Source organism: Grammomys surdaster, unplaced genomic scaffold (genome assembly GCF_004785775.1).
Source record: "Grammomys surdaster isolate TR1022 unplaced genomic scaffold, NIH_TR_1.0 137, whole genome shotgun sequence".
Classification (NCBI taxonomy): domain Eukaryota; kingdom Metazoa; phylum Chordata; class Mammalia; order Rodentia; family Muridae; genus Grammomys; species Grammomys surdaster.
In genome coordinates this window covers 9,854,129-9,876,904 of record NW_021604595.1, presented here as the reverse complement: position 1 = coordinate 9,876,904, position 22,776 = coordinate 9,854,129, and the positions used below count along the sequence as shown (strand labels likewise).

At 39.6% G+C, this 22,776-nt stretch overlaps 1 protein-coding gene across 1 annotated transcript in view; it reads right to left on the bottom strand.

The window, feature by feature from the left end:
• The window catches only part of Ofcc1 (orofacial cleft 1 candidate 1), a 278,373-nt gene that overhangs the window by 239,911 nt on the left and 15,686 nt on the right, over positions 1–22,776 (bottom strand). Inside the window, exons 4-5 of the mRNA XM_028763273.1 lie at positions 12,468–12,554; positions 6,359–6,525 (exon numbers count right to left, since the gene is read on the bottom strand). Of these exons, the coding sequence (XP_028619106.1) occupies positions 6,359–6,525; positions 12,468–12,554 (254 nt within the window). The remainder of the gene's footprint in view (positions 1–6,358; positions 6,526–12,467; positions 12,555–22,776) is intronic.

The following is a 22,776-nucleotide window of genomic DNA, read 5'->3' as shown; positions in this document are numbered from 1 at the left end:
GTGAGCCAGTTCTCACTATAGGTCTTCATGTGTGTTTATGTTTCTTGTGTTTAGGCATATATGTGCATGTGCCTATGTGACCTGTTCTATTTTTCTGGAGATCCCAGGTATGTATCATCAAATATAGTCTGAACTGCTGTGATCTTTGGTCTCATAGACTGTCTTGGTCTAAATTCCATTGCAGAACAATTTAAAGGGTAGCAATAACACTCCTTCAGCCTTGCATATCACTTCCATTGAAAAATAAAGTGCTAGATGAAAGAAAGAAGAGGTTTTCGATGAAGTTGTGATTAGAACACTATATGCTATTATTAGCATATAGCATATAGCATATAATGTTAGCAATGTATTGGGGTGGGTAAAATTACCTAGGTTTACATCTTAGCTCAACAACATATCAGTTCTAAAACCATTCTCAAGTTACTCAACCTGTCTATGCCTTTGATTGCTGATCTGCAAGATGGAGACCATAACATTCCCCATTCAGACGGCCCTGTGGCTGAATTACATACATTGCTTAGAATTGTGTCAGGGGAATAATTGCTTTATTAAAAGGTTTTATTTTATGCTAGTTTAAATAATACACACGAAGTATCAGACCACATCATAATCCTCCACATAGTGACACTTCAACTGGATTGAAGAAAATTAATATAAAAATATTAAACATCTGTTTCTCTGTGGAAGCCTGTGAGGCTCTAAGAATACCCAGCTTGGAAAGCCACACCACAAATCCTCTCCCAGTCTGGTTTATCTGGAGCATAGCTGGGAGAGAAGTACATAGGGGTTTCAAAAACTACCAGTTTGCAATATTTCCTCACCAATCCCTTGCTAGTGAGATCTACCAGAGACATAACCAGGTCAGGTCTCCTAGCTTTCATTTTCTGGTCCACAACTCCCCCTCCATTCCCAAGAAGTCCTGCTGCCATCAGGATCATTCAGCTAACACCAGGGAAAGCCAGATGCCTAAAAGACAGTGTAAGAACAGAATCAACAAGAACCAGGGCAATATGGCACCACCAGAGCCAACTATCCTGCTACAGGAAGCCCTGGACATCTGAAGCACAAGAAGATGATCTTCAATCCAATCCTATAAAGATGACAGAGGCCTTTAAAGAGGAAATGAGTAAATCCCTTAAAGAAATATAGGAAAATACATTCAAACAGGTAGAAGCATTAAAATAAGAAACAAATACATATAAAGTAATATAAGAAAATACAATCAAGCAGGTGAAGGATATCAATAAAACTGTCCAAAACCTCAAAATATAAATAGAAATAACAAAGAAAACACAAGCTGAGGCAATCCTGGAGATGGAAAACCTAGGAAAGAGAACAGGAACCACAAACATAAGCATCACCAGCAGAATATAAGAGATGGAAGACAGCATCTCAGGCATAGAAAATACGATAGAAGAAATTAGTATAACAGTCAAAGAAAATGCAAAATCTAAAAAGTTTATGACACACGATGTCTAGGAAATTACAGACACTATGAAATGTCTAAACCTAAGAATAATAGGAATAGACAAAGGAAAAGACTTGCAGCTAAAAGTCCCAGAAAACATCTTCAACAAAATCATTGAAGAAAATTTCCCTAACATCAATGAGATGCTTATAAATGTAAGAAGCTTATAGGACACCGAGCTGATTGGACCAGAAAGGAAAATCTTCTTGCCACATAATAATCAAAACACTAAATGTACAGGACAAAAAAAGAATATTAAAAGCTGCAAGGAAAAAAAGCCAAGCAACGTATAAAGGCAGATCTATCAGAATTATACCTGGTTTCTCAACAGACACTCTGAAAGCTAGAAGAGCCTGGGCAGATGTCTTGCAGACCGTAAGAGACCACAGATGTCAGCCCAGACTACTGTACTCAGCAAAACTTTCAATCATCATAGATGGAGTAACCAAGATATTCATGACAAACCCAAATTTAAACAATATCTTTCCATTAATGTAGTCCTACAGAGGATACTAGAAGGAAAACTTGAATCCAATGAGGCTAGCTACACTTAAGAAAACACAAGGAATAAATAATTTCACACAATTAAAACCTATAGAAGAGAAACATATGCATACACACACACACACACACAAGCAAACACACACTACCACCACCAATGTCAAAATAACAGGAATTGATAATCATTGCTTATTAATATATCTCAACATCACTGGTCTCAAGACTCAAGTCCCCAGAAAAAAAGATACAGGCTAATAGAATGAATGTATAAACAGAATCCATCACTCTGCTGTATACAAGAAACATATGTCAGCAACAAAGATAGACATTACCTCAGAGTACAGGGCTACAGAATATATACAACACACACACATAGCACACACACCACACACATACACCACATACCTACACGCCACATATACTACACACATTCATATACCACATATATACCACACATACATATATACCCCATACACATACACAAAAGACATATACATATTTGTTTTCTGGATATGCAATGGATCTTTCAACTTGCTTCTCCGTGATGCTCAATGGTCTGGATCTATAGTTCTAATGGGCTTTGAAGTAGGAATTTTTGCATCAGACAATACCCAGCCCCCATCCCTAGTAACCTTAGTAAAGAATCCCATCCCTTTTTTCATAGTTGCCTTACATCTCCCACCTTCTGTGATGAGAAATAAGAGTAAATCATACCAGCCATAATAGGAGTCAGCAGTTGCAGGTAGAGATGCAAGAGAGCCCACACAGTCCTCACCTCAGCTGGGACTCATTCTACTCCAGACCTCCATCAAATGCCTGTCCATTATGAGTTCACCATTAAAATAAAAAGGTACCACTAATTCTTGCCTTCGACAAAGGTTAAAATGACTCACAAGAAAATGGAAGATGTTAATTCCAGACACTTGAACATCTAACACTCCTACCTCCAATGACTACATGTGCCATAAGAACTAAAGATGTAATCCAATTGCAGATTTCTTCCTTTTTGTAATACATCTTTCCACATCCATGGGACTCTTGATACAATGAACCTGAGAACAGTGTATAAATTGGGCTCAGAGCAGGCCCTAGAAGTGTTTCTCTGTAGTGTCCCCTGCCATTTAAACAGAACCTGCTTTGTGAGATTCTTTAGAATTGACATTCCTCATATACAAACTATCAAGTCCTCAAGTTCCAGATGAAATTACTGAGACCAGCAAAATCAAGTGACTCACCCACAAACCAACACCCTATAAGTGGCCTGGCTATGTCTCTACAAGAGTTCTGACTGCAAAGTTGGCATCTTTTGCCAACACGACTCTGGCTATGATTTTATAACAACATTATTTCCTCCACAGTTATTTAATCAATCACCTTAGACCAACTTACACGGAAATTATGTTGTTTTCGAGACAGGAGTCTCCTGTGGCCTAGGGTAGCCTCAGACACACTATACAACCTGTGACTCTCTTTCCCTCTACTTCCCAAGTGCTGGGATTTCAGTATGTGCCAACACACCTAACTCTTTCATGCGAAAGTTAAGACACATAGATTAGGAGAGGATCATAGGATTTATTGGTAGAGGGTTCAGGAAAGAGCCACATCTATGACACATTCTGTTCCTCATGAGTGTGTTTATGTCTTCTCACTATAGGCAGGTGGAAACCACACAAGCTTCAGTTGTGTTTCTACAAGCCCTGCCATATGTTGGCATTTTGTATCAAAGTCTTGAAACAAGGTTGCCCATGGGCACTGTGATCCTCAGTTTACCACTCCTAGTTTATACACATAAATACATCTTAAAGGATCAGAGTTGCCATCTTGAGAGCCAGAAGTACTTTGACTCACCTGAATTGGTACTACATGCTACAAAAATACAATTGAAATGTGAGCTTTTGACCTAATACAATGTGCATCTCCAAAAACATCGTGTTAAACAAGTGTCATACACAATGGAAATTTTTAATGTCCCCTTCACCTCACAGCTCCTTTACCAGTGGCTCTCAACCTTCCTAATGCTGAAACCCCTCAATATAGTTCCCCATGTTGTGGTGACCCCTCAATCAAAAAATTATTTTGTTTCTACTTCATGACTCTTAACTTTACTCCTGTTATGAATTGTGATACACACACACACACACACACTATATATGTATATATATTGTGGATGTGACCACTGTGAAAGGGTCATTTGACCCTTAAAGGGCTTGTATACCCACAGGTTGAGAACAATTGCTTTATATCCTAATTCATAAAGATATGTGCCACTGTTATAAATCACTGAAGAGGCAAAGTTTCCCTCATGGGATCTGTTGGCTTAGAACATGCGTTATCTTGTTGCTTCCTTTCAAGACTATCTTGGCTGAGTCAGTAAAGTGTCTGCCATGCAATCTCAGGGACCTGTGTCCAAATCTCTAGAATCTATGTAAAACTCTACATATTGCTATGCATTTCTGTAACAGACAAATCTCTTGGATTTCATTGACTAGACAAATTGATGAACTTTGGGTTCAGTGAGAGACCTTATTTCAAAAATTAAAAGTAGAGAGTAATTGAAGAAAGACGTAAAGGATAGACTTCAAGCCTCCAAGTTTATAGGTGCACACACCACACACACATAACAAGATAGGCACCATGTGTACTCACAAATTATCACAAAGTCTTTGGTTTTAAATGACAGAAATTTATTGTCTCACAGTTACAGCAGCCAGAGATTTAAAATCAAGGGATTGTAATAGCTTCCTTCTTAAGACTATTGGAGAAAGATTTCCCCACATCTTGTAACTTCTGGTAACTGATGGCCATTCATAGCTTTCAGTCTTAGTTTGGGTTTCTATTGCTGAGGAAAGATACCATGATCATGGCAACCTCATAAAGAAAAACATTTAATTGGGACCAGCTAACAGATTCAGAGACTTAGTCCATTATCATCAAGGCAGGAAGCGTGGCTGTGTACAGGCAGACATAGTACTGGAGAAGGAACTGGGAGTTCTACATCTGGATCTACAGGTAGCAGTTCTTCTTGTAAATATGAGCCACTTAGTCTGCACTTGAGCTTCTGAGACCTCAAAGCCCACCTACTAGTGGTGTACTTCCTCCAACAAGGCCACACCTTCTAATAGTGCCACTCTTTTGGAATGAGGCATTTAAACACATGAGTCTTTGGGGGTTATTCCTATTCAAACCACCACATCTTCCTTTGCTGATAAGCAAATCACTCCATAGCTATTACCCTGTGTGTGTCTCTATGTCTCAAATCCTTTCTCTTTCCCTTAAAAGTACACTCGTCATTAGGTTAAGAGCCTACCTTAAATCCTGTATGTCTGCTTTGCATTAGATCACATGTGCAGGTACTGGAGGGCAGGATTTGGATATACTCATAGAGGGTACAATTCAACCCACTACTAGACTCTTAGGAGGCTCTGGATGTACTTGTTAATTCAGGTCACTGACATGAGAAGGCTCAAAATAGACATATCCTTAATGGACCCAGCATGTTCAGCTCTAAGTGGCACAAAGGAATAAATTAGACACCATTACGGAATTGCCACACTCCTGATTAGAGAATGCCACCTGCCCACTCCAACTAAGATATGCCTTTGACTTTTGAAGTCAATGATATTTCAACTCATTCACTATTATTATAAAAGACATTATTGAGAAAAATCTGTCTCATCTGATGAAATTTTTGAATCATTATACATTTTACACACACACACATACACACGACACATATGGGACTCACGTCTTTGTTTGTTTGATAAGGAGACTAAATAGAAACAATATTCTCTTCTCCTTCATGGACAAAAGCCTGCCATGAAATAACATTACTCATCTATAGAAAGGAGAGACATGGAAAGCAGAGCAGGTGTCTCTGAAGTTACAGAAATTAGAAATGTTCAACTTAAATCCCAACATGGCAACCTCACAGATCCTAGAACATTTCAAATCTTAATGCTGTGTTGTACAAACTTTTCCAAGTAGGTTTTGTTGTTGTTGTTGTTGTTGCATCCAAATAAGTTTAACCCAGGTAAGCTTCTGTTGCAGATACTTCCAGTTCTGCTAGAAGCGACCACTTCAAGACAAACTCAAACCAGATGAAGTACAACTAAATTTGGCAAAGGCCAGGGCAGCACTGGTGATTGTTATAACTTCTGCCTGGTCAAATATGTGTGGAAAGATAGGAACAAAGTCTCAGAGAATCACATTCTAGTAAGCCACAAATTCTAGTAAGGTGTGCTAGGAAGCAACACCTGTGGACACTATCTAGGGCTGACATTTGAACTTGCAGTATCGAGAATGTAACAAGAACTCAATAAATATTTCAGTGACTAAATAGATCAATAAATGAATGGCTCTGCGGAAAAAAAAAATGGTTTCATTGCTGACCTGTCCTGATGGAGAGCCTGGAAACAGAATGACACCTCTCTGAGCTTGTCTCTCAGACTCCTCAGTGTACTCGGGATCAACTTCCTCATCCTCTTTGTAGATATTCAGGTTCTCACTGGAACATCTGAGTGATTCCTGATCCAGCATCTCTTCCTTTGACCTTCCACCTGTTGACCACAAGAACATGTGGAATTTCATCCACCTTCATTGTTTTGTCATTGACTAGGTACAGAGAACTATGACTTCATTTCTTTCTTATATGGAATAAGAGGGTTTCATTATCCACAATCCAATAACTTATTTTTTACATAATATACTGGGAAAACAGAAGTCTTACAGTTTAAACATTAAACCAACTTTGTTCCTCTTGCGATCCTTAAAAGTGACAAAGCATCGTTTGCTGTCTTCCCTCTTACCTAAGCATAACCTGAGACAGTCACATGGGTTGTATCCATGTGTTAAATGTTATAGGTTGTCTTGGGCATCTTACTTCGCACTGAATCTGGTGCTAATCCTTTGGGATGTGACTGCAGGTAGGAGAAGCAAAGGGACCTTGGCTCACTTTGACCATTCCAGGTCTCTGAGACAGAGCCTGATCTCTACACCCACAGAGGCATTTTACTTGGCCCACCTTGTTTGCATGGAAATGCCCCCATTTGTGTAAATAGTACTCACACTTTAGGTCTAGGCCATCTGAAAACAGGATTCTCTAGAGTACACTTAATCCAGCTAGCTTGAAACACACTAAAAACAGAAAATACACTCCCATCTTCAAATCTTAGAAAAATACTGGAAAGTGTAAGAAGTATAAGACTTTATGTCATTACACACACACACACACACACACACACACACATATATATATATATATATATTATGTAATATGCAATATGTACATATGTACATATTACATATGTAATTACATATATATATAGTCACCTTTAAGTTTGAACTGAGGTAACCACAGTGTGGCCAAAGTGACTATGATGTACTGCATACCTATAAAAGGAAAACCCATAGGTAGTGTGTGCTAGTTAGATATTCAGAAAGATTTGGGACATTAAAAATCTTAAAGAGAGGTTAAAATGTCACCTAGATTGATGTCATTCCCTTCATCACTGAACTAGGAAGTCACACACATAGTCAGTGTGTCAATCACAGCGTTCTTCTTCTAATGACAAACCGTGTGAAATTTTTATTGTGATGTTTTTAATTCAACCCTTCTGATTCTGTTACTTATCAATCCCCTGTCCATGAGTGGGACAATTCTGAAATGACTTATTCTAGAAGACTCTTCTGGATGCTCATTCTCCATACTATTTCTAAACCTTCCCTTTTTGTCTATACCTGTGACTCTTTGCAGACAAGTGTTAGAAAAGCATCCAGTGTAGACTATGACAGGGGACTTAGAATGGTAAGACTGTTGGAGTCGCTGAAATGTTTGAGGGAGTGACATAGAAAAACCTATGAAGTTAGCAGCTCCTGCTCTTTACACACTCCAGATGGCTTGATCAAGTATCAGATGACCTACAAATTTCCTTTCCTTGCCATGAGCTAGCACAGACCGCCGCTGAGGGAGACAGTCTACTTTGTAGATTGCTTGTTAGGGGAACATGCCTTCAGACAAGTATTGCCTGATGCTTTATAACTCTTAGTGGGACAGTAACAAAACGTATAAAGCTTATATATAGCTCATAAATGTGGAAGTTAACAGTGAGCTCTATCCGACACAGAGATGAGGAATTCTGTGGCAATGTACTTAGTACCCCATCGAGATTACTGTAGATTCTTTATCTTCAGAAGGCACACAGCACGGCACAGGCTTGGTAAAAGCAACATCTACATCTAAATCCCAGCACTGCCTCTTTGTAGCTCTGCACATTTGGGGAGCAGTTTCTTACATCAAATTCAACAGCGCAATACTCTTACCCATGAAGAAGGAACGCTGTGAGAGTAACATGGTAACCAAACATCCTGCTAGCTTTGCAGGACACACTCAGCAAGGGATGCTTTCCTTTTAGTTGTTTGACTTGTTCGGTGCTTAGTAATTCTCTGACATGCAGTGGGCGTGCTGAGGGGACAGAGTATGTGAGCTTTCGTTAATCTTTACTTTCATAAAGATATATTTCATGTCAGTAAATAGACATTGAGCATCACCTGTCAATAAGTACTGTGATAGGTCCTAAGGCCACCTAAGGGCTAGTGGAAAAGAAAGCCACGAAACAAATAATTATGGTGACCAATGTGCACCTAATAACTTAGGTAATGACCAAAGAACAAGGAAATGAAAATAGAAGCCAAGGTCTGACATTAAGCATGTCAAATCTACAGATTTGAGCACCTTATGAGGTGTCATTGTAATGGGATGATTACATGCAACCTGTGTCGGTTCATTTTACGTGTCAGCTTGACTCTGATATGCAGTTCCTTAGCCAGACTAGTTTCTGTGGAGCTAGTTTTTTCCCTTGGATACTTAACAGTTCATTTTGATGAGAGGCTAACATTTAAACTCTAAGGAAATCAAATGGCTCATCAAAATATAGTGGACCAATTAGGTGAAAACCTTCAGGGAATAGGCTGAGCCTTCTCAGAGGAATGTTCTCTGTAATACCAACACAGAAATTGTCCTTCAGATTCCAGCCTGCTGTTCTGCAAAGGGAGATCTTGACTGTGACATCATCTCCTACCTGAACTTCATAGTAACGCTCATCTGTGTTTACAGCCTGTCAGCCCACACTACAAGTAATTGCAAGATTTTACAATTGAGTACAGTGCCCTCCACAGTTTCCTCCCTCCACCGTTTCACACACATACACTTGCAGGTACACACACACACACACACACACACACACACTATCATATGCATACAAATGCAGTCAGTTCATGTTTACATATTGCTCATTGACTCTTATAGCAAATACAGATCATATAACTTTCAGGTTGAGACAAAGATGGTAAAGATGCACCAACCACACAAGACACAGAGACTTTTCCCACACAGAGCCTCCAGGAACATTTCCCTAATTGATGCCATATGGGCTACAAAATTTAAGATTTGGACTGTCATGTTCATGATATATGGACCCCGTGTCAATCACATTGGGCAAAGTTAAGTGACTAAGAAGAGAGATAATGTGACCCATGATTCCAGGATGGGGTCAGATCAGTAGAGCAAGCTGATCCTGTAACCATTACCTTTGTGCTACTGTGGTCTAAAATGACCTAGGAGACAAACTTCTGGGTATTGTTGATAACAGATTTTTCTTGATTGGTCTGATTTTGGCAGGAAGACCCACCCAAACTGTGGACAGCACCTTTCCCTTGGTTTAAGGCCCCAGACTTAATAGAAGGAGGAAGAAAGCTGGGCAGTGAAGGACATTCATCTTTTGATGCATCCTGACAGCAGGTGCAGTAGCAGCAGCACTCAAGCAATGCTGCAACTTCCTCAGCATCATCGACTGGACCCTCAGACTGTGAGCATAACAAAGCCTCTTTGGCTGCTTCTGTCATGGCAATGAGCAAAGTAATTCATATGGTAGGTACAGAATGGCCTGTTTGCTCTAAGATACAGACTCCAGATCAGCTAAAATGGCTAATGAAATACTAGCCATGAAGAGAAGGGGTGATTCAGGTTGAACATCCCCAACCTGAACATTCCTAAATGTACTAAAAATTAGAACTGTCAATTGTTGACACAATAATACAAGTACAGAAGTTTGGGCATGAAACTCATGCACAAAATCATTATATAAGCTACCTCCCAGATATTAGGAGATGTGTACAGAAAAAATAATGGCTTAAACTTGTGTTTTATTCCCAATATATTCCATAACACATATGCAAATATTCCATAATCTGAAAAATGACCAAAAGTATGAAACCTTTCTGGAGCTAAGTACTCTAATAAGGGACGCTTGGCTAACATCTTGCTTTTCAGAACTTACCTGTCTACAGTCTGTTCATCCGACATAGCATATGGAGACATATTTCCTAACCAGAGGATGCTTACACTCCCAAGGTTTATATTTTGCTCTCTAAGGGATGAAAGACAAGCTTAAACTAATGACTCAGTTAACTTGCCTCCCTAGTATTCACTGGGGTGTACCGTAACCTCTCAGGTGTATTTAGGAAATTAACAGGTTGAGACTTTATAGTTTAGCCTGATGGTGTTTTATTCTTTTTTTTGTAAGCGCTTTCATTGTGACATTTTCCATGAGATGAGCTCACTCCATTGACTCTTGAGCGACAGGTGAAAAAACTGTCTCTGATCCCCAGTTCTCAGCCCTCATCTTGACATTGTGAGTTTTGATGGCATCGGTGATTTCTGCATCATGAAAGATAAATCTGTTTCACTGAGAACTGTTTTGTCAAATAATCTTTGCTTTGAATTTGAACCTTGCAATCTGTAAGAATTTAGCCCAGGCTTCCACTAAGACAGACACACTTGATATCCGGTTGTAGTTTATGTCCTCTGGATTGAGCCTGACTTTAAGGAACAGAAGTGACTGTCATTATCCCCACATGACCCTTCATAAACCCTGAGTGTTTTGTAAACCATCTTCCCAGTGGTAAGGACCGAAGGAACAATTTTACATTTATATTATTTTTATTTATATAACCACAACCAGATTCAAACTTACAAAAATGGATGGAATTAAAGATCATTGTGATAAGCAAAATAAGCCAGCCTCTGAAAGACGTATATAACATTCTATCTCTCTTCTGCTAAATCTACACGTCTGTGTCTGGCTGGTGAGGGTGATGATTTGCTTTCTGCTGCTGTGATAACTCATTGACCAAAGTCAACTTAAAGGAGAAAGGGTTGACCTGGCTTACGTTTCCACATCATCATCCATCTTTGCAAAACATCAAAACCAGAACTGAAGCGGAGGCCATGGAGGAGCCCTGCTTACTTGTCTGTTCCCATGGTTTGTCCAGCTTTTGTTCCTAGCCCAAAAAGTCCTCCGTGTCCGGGGGTGACACTGCCCACTGTGGACTGGACCCTCTCACATCAATTATTAATCAAGAAATGTCTCCATAGAAATGCCTATGGGCCAATCTGACAGAGGCAAATCCTCAACTAATATCCCTTCTCCAGGTGACTAGATTGTGTCAAGCTGACAAAAAATAATCAGCACAATGAAAGCACTCATACACATACACATATACATACGCACATACACACATACACACACACACACATACACACACATATACACACACATATACAGAAACACACATATACAGGTAGACACATACACATATACACACATGCATACACACACAATCATACACACTCATACACACATATACACACAGACACACACATGTATACACACATATACACACATATACACACATGCACACACACACACTCATACACATACACACACATACTCACACGGACACATAAACACACACAGAGGGGGCAGACAAAAGGTAGGAGGAGACTATGATGAAAGCCAAACAATTCTAAAGGGTGACAACAAAATAAGATAATAAAGAGAAAGACAAAATATCACATATTTCACACTATTTGGGGATAGGAAAGGATGAGCACAAATTGAGAAGGGGTGGTGAAATAAAATGAATATAAAATACAACTCCGTTATTTGTTACATTAAGAAGTTAATCTTGAAAAACCCCACAGCAGAACGAGTTGTTGCCATGTCTCTGTGCGTTCATGCTTGCCAGCTCAGTGATCATTTCCTGCACCTGCACCGGCTGAGGAACCTGAAGAGGATAGACAGTGTGCTGCTGGCTGGCCATGCTTGACTGCAGAATGCTCCTTTTAAATTCCAAGAGCAGAGAAGCATTTGCAAAGTGCTGCTGTCCCCGGGACACATCGCAAAGTCTCAGAATGGCACCAAGCCTCGCACAAAGCAGCAGATGAAATCCGATCCTGCATCTTTCATCCCACAGGCTGCCTGTCCTTGAGAGCTCACCTCCTCAGCTTCCGCCCATCCCGCTGCATTCGGCTGAAACCTACCATTTAAATTGTAAGGCTGTGAAACGAAACTGGAACCGCACGCGTGATCTTTGCCACCTCATTTTCATGAATGGAAGAGAATATTCTGACACAAAAATTACATACTTAATTCTAGCTCACCCTGTCTGCTGACCTCCATCCGGTACTGCCTTGAGTTTATTTCCTCCTCCTCCAGTGGGTCAAAGTAATTTCTGCGGTATTCATTTCCTGTGGAAAGTCCACAAGGTAAGGGTCAGTGATTATTTTAGAAGCACATGAACCAAATGTTAATTTTGAAATCAACACCAGCGTGAAAGGATCGTTCTAGCTACTTTATACACTTAATTTTTTTTTTACAAGTTTTCTAGGCCTCTCTCTCTCTTTTTTGTAATTATCATTTTGTAGAAGGTCAGAAAAAGTAATTCAAGAAATAAGTTCCTGCTGACTTTCTGTTGCTAAAAAGTTAATGAGAAAATTATCAAATGGAAGCTTAGACAGCAATAATTTAAAAGAGTGGAAAAAAGTTAGTCTAACCTGGGTTACATATATACCCAAGGAAAGGGCGTTAACTGGGGAGGAATAATTTTGTTTACGGGCTTGTGTCTTATTAAACATATGACATTGTGTACAGATGTGTAAGACAAACTTAGCCTTGTTTTAATTATGAGAACTAGTCCAAGTTCCATGTAGAAAGAGAAAGGTGGAAATTAAAAGAAGGAAGAAGAGAAAGAGGAAGGGAGAGAGAAAGAAGCAAAAGAAGAAGTGGGGTGGGGGTGGGGGGTTTGGTCAGGGAAGCAGCTGCTCCACAAACCTCAGGAGCAGAGTGTGGATCTCAGCAGCCGTGTGCAAGCCGGGCTTCCACCCAGCACTGGGGAAGTGGAAACAGAAGGAGCCTTCCTTCCGGCTTGCTGGCAAATCAGTGTTGAGCTTCAGGGTCAGTGAGAAACTGTCTTAGAGAACAATTTAAGAAGACACACCCAACATCAGACTGTGACCTCTGTGCTCATGTGTGTACATGTACACGTATACCAACCAGTGCAGGCACATACATGCACATGCATATACATACACCACAGAGGAGGAAAGGAATGAAGATGGAAGGAAGGAAAGAAGGAAGGAAGGAGAGATAGAGGAAAAGAGGGAGGAAATAGAGACTTGTATACATATATTTTATGTCAATTTGAGTGATGTGAAAGGGGGTAAAAATAATTTATTCAGAAATTTTATTCGGCATACATCAATAAGTTCAGCACGACGCCTCCAAATTTCTCAGTCTGTTCTCTACTTACTCAGTCCTCAATATTCACTGTAGAATCAACCTTGACTGTAATACAGAGAAGGATGCATTATCACATTTCCAGATCAAGTCTCATTCTTGCTACACACATGTCTGCTGCTAGTAGTTGGCACTCAGTAACCCTGAGGAGAATTCAAGATGCCTCCGACACAGTGGAAGCCATAGGCATCGCAGGATGGAAACCCCAGCACTGACAGTATGACTTAGAGAGAAAGGAGAATATACAGCAGGCATGCTGGAACACACCATCGTGTATTTGCTTCTATTTCCAAGGCTAAAGGAAGTTCTGATGTGGACCCCAATTGCATCTCTGTTTCTAAAGCAGCACTTTTGCTTGCTTGCTTGCTTGCTTGCTTGCTTGCTTGCTTGCTTGCTTGCTCGCTTGTTTTTTGACCATCAGTCACTGTTCCTTCCATTTTTCTAAGTACAAGAACAGCAAACTTTGCTTTACTATGTGGTCTCAATAAAGATGAATAATTAATGTGCTCCAATTTTGTTAATTTATCCATCAACAACTACTAGCTAGGGTAAAGCTTGGAGATTTGTTCCTGGGCCTCTCTCATGCCATTCTTCATTGGGATGGCAGATTTGTGGGTTATTTTGTTCACTCACTTGTTTTTCACAACCCAGAGAGCACTGGGAAACCATTTCTTCTAAATGCCATCAAAACAACTCAGCTCTCCTGAAGCAAAGTTAGTGGCATGTTATGTTCTCTATTCTCACCCCAGCACAGCCATCTAACTGAGACCCATCACATAAATGCTTCCCCTACTTGGCAGAACTCAAGCTCTTAACCTATGAACACAAGAAGTGAGTTTACAATCGCAAGTTATTCAAGGCCTTTGTAAATCAAACAAAATTAGATCATTTTCAACCAATAGTCTGTAAGAGTGTCCAGACGGTGTCTGTGGCTTACACATCTGCATATTCAACAAAAATATTAAAGGAAAGAAAGAAAGAACGACAGAAGGAAGGAAGGAAGGAAGGAAGGAAGGAAGGAAGGAAGGAAGGAAGGAAGGAAGGAAGGAAGGAAGGGAAGGGAGGAATCTGAAAAATAAATGCATCCACACTCAATACACCCAGGCCTTCTTTTTTTTCTTTTTCTTCCTACTGAATAATAAACTATAGGAATCATTTATGCAAGTGTCTATATCATATAAGATATAATAACTACTCTAGAGAAGATTTGAATGCCTATAGAAGGATGGTAAAGGTTCACATGGAAGCATGATGATATTTTGGATCCAAGACTTGAACATCTTTGGATGTAATCTGGGAAGTTCCAACAAACTTCCTCAACAGTCATGGAATGGGTGTATTGGCACTGAGCCCTCCAGCCATTTCCACCTTCCTTCCATGTGTGATGATGGCTCTGTCCAGCTGTGCGCGTGAGGGAAGCCTGTACTTACAAGGTGTCAAGCTGCTTCCTTCTCACTTGAGGATCGCTTACATGATTGGGAGAGAATCACCTTTATGTCTACATGGATTGCTCCTGCTGTGTTCCAGGTGGATGGGTAAACATGTGAATTATATACAGTAATTCCCTTAGTAGTTCCCATTGTGAAATATCACATGTAGCTTCGTGGAAGTAAAGACATATGAACTGTCTTGTCCATACTAAGAGGTCATTCTTACATGCTTAGAATTGGTCCCCTTAGTATGCTTTTTGTATGATATTGAGATATTGTCTTTAAGATAAAAAAAACCCTATGGGTCTTGTCTGCAGAACACAGCCTGCTGGTAGAGCTGGGATTACTGGAGAACAGCCACCTGAAAAAAGTTTATGATTAGAAACAGCCAGGTCAAGACCACGAGGAAAGGGAAGCCTGGTCAAAAACTAACAGCACAAAAGCATACATGTACAGTAAGCACATTTTCTTAATAACCTCAGTATTTCTGAGGTATCTAGAGTTTTAATTTAGCAGAGTAAGCCATGAAAGCCAAACTTCTTCATGCTGTGTGATATCTATCCGTTTTCATACGTGATGTCTCTCCAATTCTTCACACCTCCAATGTCTGTTGAATGCTTACCAGCACCTCTCTGTAATTTATGTCAATCTCCAAATCAAATAAGAATGAACTGTCCAGTATCGAAATGGTCACTCTCTGCCATTGACTACCCTTTGTTTACCTAACAAGTCAAAAATTTTAACGTGGTACAGGGAGTGAAAGATGTGGCTCATGGAATCTTAAAGTTTTGTCTCAGTTCTAGCACCCACGGCTAGACACTGGACAGCATCAGGATTTAATCAAGTGGAAGCAGTTTGGATCAGGTGGCTATTTCCAGGAGCTAGGTTACTAATAAGATGAATTATTCCTCAACGTGTCCTCATCATTCACAATATGCTTTTGGATATAACTAAATCATCTCACAGGGAAATTAAGAGACCCACTGAGAAATTCAAAGTAGGGCACTTAGCAATACAAATACAATAGGTTTTTATGTGGCTGGTAGTTAACTCTCTGTGATACCCAGATGAAGGAGATGACAAGCACCCTGTGTGTGTGTTGGCACGCTCGTGTATATTGAGGCAACTGGATAGGACATGCAAAATAACACATTGGTAAAGTGGTTGTGTAGCACTCTGTATCCCAGCATCCCTTCCAGTTTCCAGCTCAATGTTGTTTTTCTGAACTGGGGGAAGAAAGCATTCACACTTACCTTCTTCCCTTCCTCTTGTATTGGGTTTTCCTATTATTTAGCTCAGAGTATCACAAAGCATAATCAGAGCTCTCAAACTACACCACACATGAACTTTGCTCGGGAAGCCATCCTGTGTGCACCCAAGTGGGTCCTTGGGAGCTGGAAGAACAAGACTGAAATTACCCAGGAGAGGATGGCTTGTGCCTCGACGCAGTTATGCAGTCAGTTCCTCTCTCATCAGCTGCATGAGTTCCAAAGAAAGGAAACTCAGAAGCAACTGTCTGCTACTACTGTGTGTGTGCATGTGCCTGTGTCTGTGTGCGCATGTGTGTGTCAGCAGGGTTAGTTATTGACTTTACCCTGATGCTTTGCCCATAAATCTACCTGCTTCAATTCAGTTCTCACCACCAGCCACTCTATTTTCTATAACATACCATAAACTCAATACAAACAAGGTAGTCTATGACTACATAACTAAAGACTTTATGTTCTGTGATTATAGCCACATAGCAACATTTTACAAATTAGAACACTCTCCTAAATGTTAAAGGAACGAGGCCTAGAAAACCAAAGTTTAATTTGACTCCTCTGGGCTTTCTAAAAATATTTAAGATCATATTTTTGCATCGTCGTTCCTCATTTTTGAAAATCTCATATAAAGATCTTAGCTCTAAATTTTTGATGGAGCTGGACAGGTTAACTATATCTATGAAATTAGGAGACAACCAAACAGTATAGGCTCGCGGGAGGTCTGTCAAATTCTTTTATAGTAAACCCACTCATGGTCTTCATAAGGCCAGTGTGCAAAGCTTTTCAAATGAAAGGTAACTCATGTTAAGAGGCTCTTTATCTTCTGTTCCTCCTTTGATCATCCCTCTCTCCTTCCATTCTGCCTTCCTTCCTTTTTTCTTTTCAGCACAGAGAATGGACCACAGGGCCTCACACACCTTAGTTCAGTACTCTGCATTGATCAACCTCACCACTCAAAGGACTATGACTTAGTCAACTGAAAATAGATCTTCTAAAATCAAGTCCTGACCACACTACATGTCAAACAAAACAACGAAAACTTCAGGAAACAGATACAAACGTAATAACAAACATCAGCCACTGAGCTGGCTACCCAACACTCTTACCTTCATGAAAGTAGTTAAGGCGAAGATAAGAGCATCTTAGGGTTGCTATTACTAGAATGAAATGCCATGACCAGAGCAATTTAGAGGGGAGAGAGTGTATTTGGCTTAGACTTTCATATCATTGTCCATTATTGAACGATTTCAGCATAGGAACTGAATCTGGGCAGGAACCTGAAGACAGGAGCTGATGCAGAGGCCATGGAGGGGTGCCGCTTACTGGCTTGCTCATCATGGCTTGCCCGGTCTGCTTTCTTAAAGATACCAGGGTAGATGACACCACCTACCACTGGCTGCCACTCACCCCCCCCCCATCAATCACTAATTAAGAAAATGTCCTACAGGTTTCCTCAATTGAGGCTCCCTCCTCCTGGATGACTTTTGCTTGCATCAAGTTGACATAAAACTAGCAAGCACAGAGGGATATCTCAGATAAAGTTACTGAGAAGTTTATGTAGTATAATTATAATTTGAATTGAGTATGATTCTGTTCCATGAGAACATTTTAGAATTCAAAAATACTGTTAGGACATTCGAAAATGCTGTTCGAATAAGAAAGATATTATTTGAATAATGTATTGATGCCTAGATGATTATCAAGAGTCATTAACTGTTACAGATCTCAACTCTACAGTGTTCGAGGCTGTGGTGAACAGCCAGGGAAGGGGCATCTGCAATCATAGTTCTACATAGTCTTCATAATTGACTCATAAATATTAGTGTTTTATATCAGTTCTTCCATGGACATCATGATTATTAACCTTCTTCAGAGACTACAAAGGTAAGACAAGTTTTCTTCTGTCTTACTACTGAACAAGCTAAATATGAAAGCATTCATTCTATACGTTGTTTCTATATTAAATTACATGTCCATTGATGAAAAAAATTACCCTAATGAAGCCTTAAATGTTAATTCATGCAGCATTCACTGCAAGAGCTTTGAGGAAGAGAAAACTATTCAATTAATGAGGTGATAACCAGAGGGTGAGGTCTGTGGTTAAAATCTAATGGCAGCCAGCATTTCAGAGTCTGAGAATGCACACAAGAGCTAGTGTCCTGTTAGACAAATCAGCTTACTATTCAGTCTCACTTCCTTTCCAAACCTTGTGGGTATTTCATCTATCAGTGATTTGAAAAGCTAAATAGGGTAATAGTTGGAGTTTGCTAACAGGTTCTAATTAATTGAGCCATATTCTTCCTTCCCCCCAAGGCCCTCTCTAACGGGTAAACCACTAGAGTGCCATAAAGTGCATAATTGCTGCGGGGCTCTCTTCTGAGTCCCCCAAGACAGGAAAGCATCCTGTGCTCGCTGGACCTGCAGTCCTCCATAGAACTGAAGCATGTCCCTAAGTTCCTAATGCCAAAACAGGACGGAGCTTCCTGTGTGTAAGTAACTGTGGTGATTCAAAGGTTAAGTTTAAGTATACCTTATTCCCACACGTATAAAAGGCCTTCGGAAGTCATACCAAAGAAAGTGTCCTTTGTACAAAGTTTGAGGCTTAGTAACATTCTCCTATGGCATATTGCTCCTCAGATTCTGAAATCCTCCTGTCCCTCCCCCTTCTGGTTACACGCTCATTAATTTTACCTTCCGTCCATCCCAGAGCTCTAGGAATACTTATGTTTATGGAATACACATAGGCTTCATTGGGATTCTTGTTTTTAATCAATGGAAGCTTACTTCAATATGAAAACAATTTATGTAATGAATCACCAGATTTAGTTTAGTCAAAATTAATAATTCAATGCTGGAGAAATGGCACAGCAGCTAAGAGCACTGGCTGCTCTTCCAGAGGTCCTGAGTTCAATTCCCAGCAACCACATGGTAGCTCACAGCCATCTGTAATGGGATCCGGTGCCTTCTTCTGGTGTGTCTGAAGACATCGACAGTATACATATATACATAAAATAAATAAATAATTTTTAAAAAGAAATCTTTAAAAAATAAGAATAATTCATTGCTAACAAATCTGGAAACTCATGGGTAGGCATACTTGTCAAGAAGTAAAATGGCTGAGACTTTCTACCTTTTATAGGACTTCTGGTCAATCATCACATGAAGGCTAAGAAACATTTTTCTCTGTTAAATTCCTTTTAACATGTGATAAAACATAGCCCAAAGTATTCTCAATGAAATTGTTTGAAGACTAAGACATAATTTCTGGTGAAAACTTAGGTTATAAAACCTGTTTGTATTAAACATTTTCCTAAGATGGAAGTATAGCTATTGAATTTAAGTTAAAGCTCAGACCTAATAAAGATACATACAGAATTGTGTTGGCGTAAAATAATTTGTATCTGGTCAAACAAACAAACATTTTAAATTTTACATCAAATATTTCAGGGAATGTAGCTAATTAAGTGCAATTAATAGAGGATAATGGGGGGCTGGAGAGATGGCTCAGTGGTTAAGAGCACTGACTGTTCTTCCAGAGGTCCTGAGTTCAAATCCCAGCAACCTGTCCCACTCCTAAGAGATTTGCTATTACATCACTAGTATGTTAGAAAAAATGACATTTTTCTGGTTCTGTTTATGCCACACAGCTGATCTTGTGTTAGGCAAGTCCCTGGATCTCTGTGTACAACTCTATGGTTTGCATTCCGGAATCTCTGTGTTTGTGAAAATTCCTAAGCATCTTTTTCACCATCCTGTGGACTGATTCTTAGGTTCACATCTTTGTAGTAAAGAGGCATAAATTTCACTGGTACGTAAGTCAGTGAATTCATCTGTCACCACTGAGCTGAGTGGTATAGTACATATCTGATTACTAAAATAAGTCTCACCATATCCTATCTTTAGCCAACAGTCTCTGACAGATTTTATACAATATTTTCAACCTTATATCTTGGTGTTTCCCATTAACTTGAAGAGAAGGGATAGAGGTGACCCTTGCTTGATAGGTAGGTGAGAGCACAGTGCAATTAAGAGAGGATAATAGGGGGGCTGGAGAGATGGCTCAGTGGTTAAGAGCATTGACTGCTCTCCCAGTGGTCCTGAGTTCAACTCTCAGCAACCACATGGTGGCTCACAACCATCTGTAATGGGATCTGATTCCCTCTTCTGGCTTACACTAAGACAGAGCACTCAAATACATAAATATATGACTAAATCTGAAAAAAGAAATAGAAAAAGAGCAGGAAAGGGGCTGAGTGAGGAAACCGCTTGCTGTTAAAATGGAAGTGCTTGAGTTCAGCTCTTTGACACTAACATGTGTCTGTGAACCTCTTCACTGGGAGGACAGAGACAGGCAGATCCTGGAGGCCCTCAGGTTAGTGACTGACTTTTTCCTAGAAGCTAAAGAGGAATAAGATTGATTTAGAGAGCAAACCTCTCCTTCTGGCCCTCGCAATCGTATACAGAGGCAAGAGCAGATGTACACAGACATACAAGGGTCTGAATACACACACACACACAAACACACACACAAACACACACACACAAACAAACACACACGCACACACACACACACAAAATAACAATGGACTCTCTGTTTCTCGGGCAACTCTGTGTGAGTCTCTATAAATAAGCAGTGCCTTTTGAGAAGAAAATAAATTAAAGTTTTGCTATTTTATTGACATTCTCAAACTTCCAATACTTGACTAAAATAGTCTTTCCAATGGGAAACTTTTCTAGAATTCTGTGATTCATTTTTTTTTTAAAGCCACCCAAAATAGGAAAAGGACAATTAAATTGTTTATATAAACTAATCAGGTATTTATGTAAATGTTATCTCTGTAAAACCTTGGTTTGTCTAAAGCATTAGAATATGTCATCCTGCCTGTCAGATATCTATGTAAAATGTTTCTGTGTTTCGGTGAGAAGGGTATTTTCCTGAGTGTTTATTTTTAGTTCTCTAAATCAATGAAAAAGATTAAAATCACTTAGGAACCAAATGGTTTCTAAAGACACCAATTCAGGTCAGTTCAATAAACCTAAAGCAAATGATTTTCCTATATATTTCCTTTTTCTTAATAAGAGTTGAAATGTCCCGAAGCAAAAAAAAATTATATATTTTTACACGTTCTATAAATTTTATACAATATCTGTTCTCCATCTTTAGGGAAAAACAGCTATAAATGAGAACAATGTAAACCATTTTATACAAAATCACTTCTGAAATCACACAGGTTATGTGCGCTACAGGGGAAACGGTTCTCCTTGTGTGTGCTCTCCAATCAAGCTGGATATTTTAAACAGGTATCTGCATGCTCTTTGAATCGGAAACATTCATATTCATGTGTAATGAAGGCAAATTGAGGATGGCAATCCTAAAACTAACCCAGGATTCTCTAACTAACAGTCACCGTTGCAGATCCCCTGTCCTTCATTCAAGAGAACCCCTCACTTTTCCTGGAAAGATCTTCAGCAACAGACGCCCAGTACACACTGTATTCACCTTCTGTGGTACGCCTATCACTTTGTGTCCTTACCATGTGGCCTCTGCCTTTCTGCCTACTGTTGAGATCCTACACTCATAATGAACCTTTTCAAATCAAATGACCACACATCCATCATGAAATCACATTATGAAACATCTTTATAAAGTCACATAAAAGAGGGGCTGGAGAGATGGCTCAGTGGTGGGGAACACTGGCTTGTCTTCCAGAGGACCCAGTTTCAATTCCAAGCACCCACATGACAGCTCACAACTGTCTTTTACTCCTGTTTCATGAAATCTGAGACCCTTATACCAACTTACATTCAGGTAAAACACCTATGCACATGAAATATAAACAAACAAATACATGGGAAAAAAACACTTCCTGCTATTTCCCTAGCCATGCTAGCTCTCAGGACATCTGTGACTTCCAACACTGATGTCAGCTAATATTCTTTCTGAGTCAAGCCATGTTCTGTCTAGTATCTCCTTTGGTTTGGTCAAGTCTTGAACTCATGCCTTTCCCATGCATGTTCCATCATAGTGCCAAGGGAAGAGATGTGACTCTCTTCTAGTTCAGTGAGGGCTGACAAGGATGCTGCCTACAATCTGGTTAAGGACCTTTCCCTAAACCTCAGAAAGAAGTGCCTGAGATGAGACTATAAGGCATGAGCAGTAGACAGAATTATAAATGAATGGAAATCACATAACTATAATCTTAAAACCCTCTTGTCGAGACACTAACACAAGATCATGGCATATATCTGACCCTTTTCTTAGCAATCTTTCCCTGGAAACACAATGTTGTTCCCTAAAAGAAAAGAATGAATTCAATGTAGAATTCCATCATGACTCGCAACTTTTTACTCCAGTGCCCAAGAAATATTTCCTAGGAATTCATCCAATATCTAGAGAAAATTATGTTTCTCTTTTTTTTAATTTAAAATTTTTTAAATTCTTGTCCAATTGCTAAGATGCCAAATCATGTCATTGATTT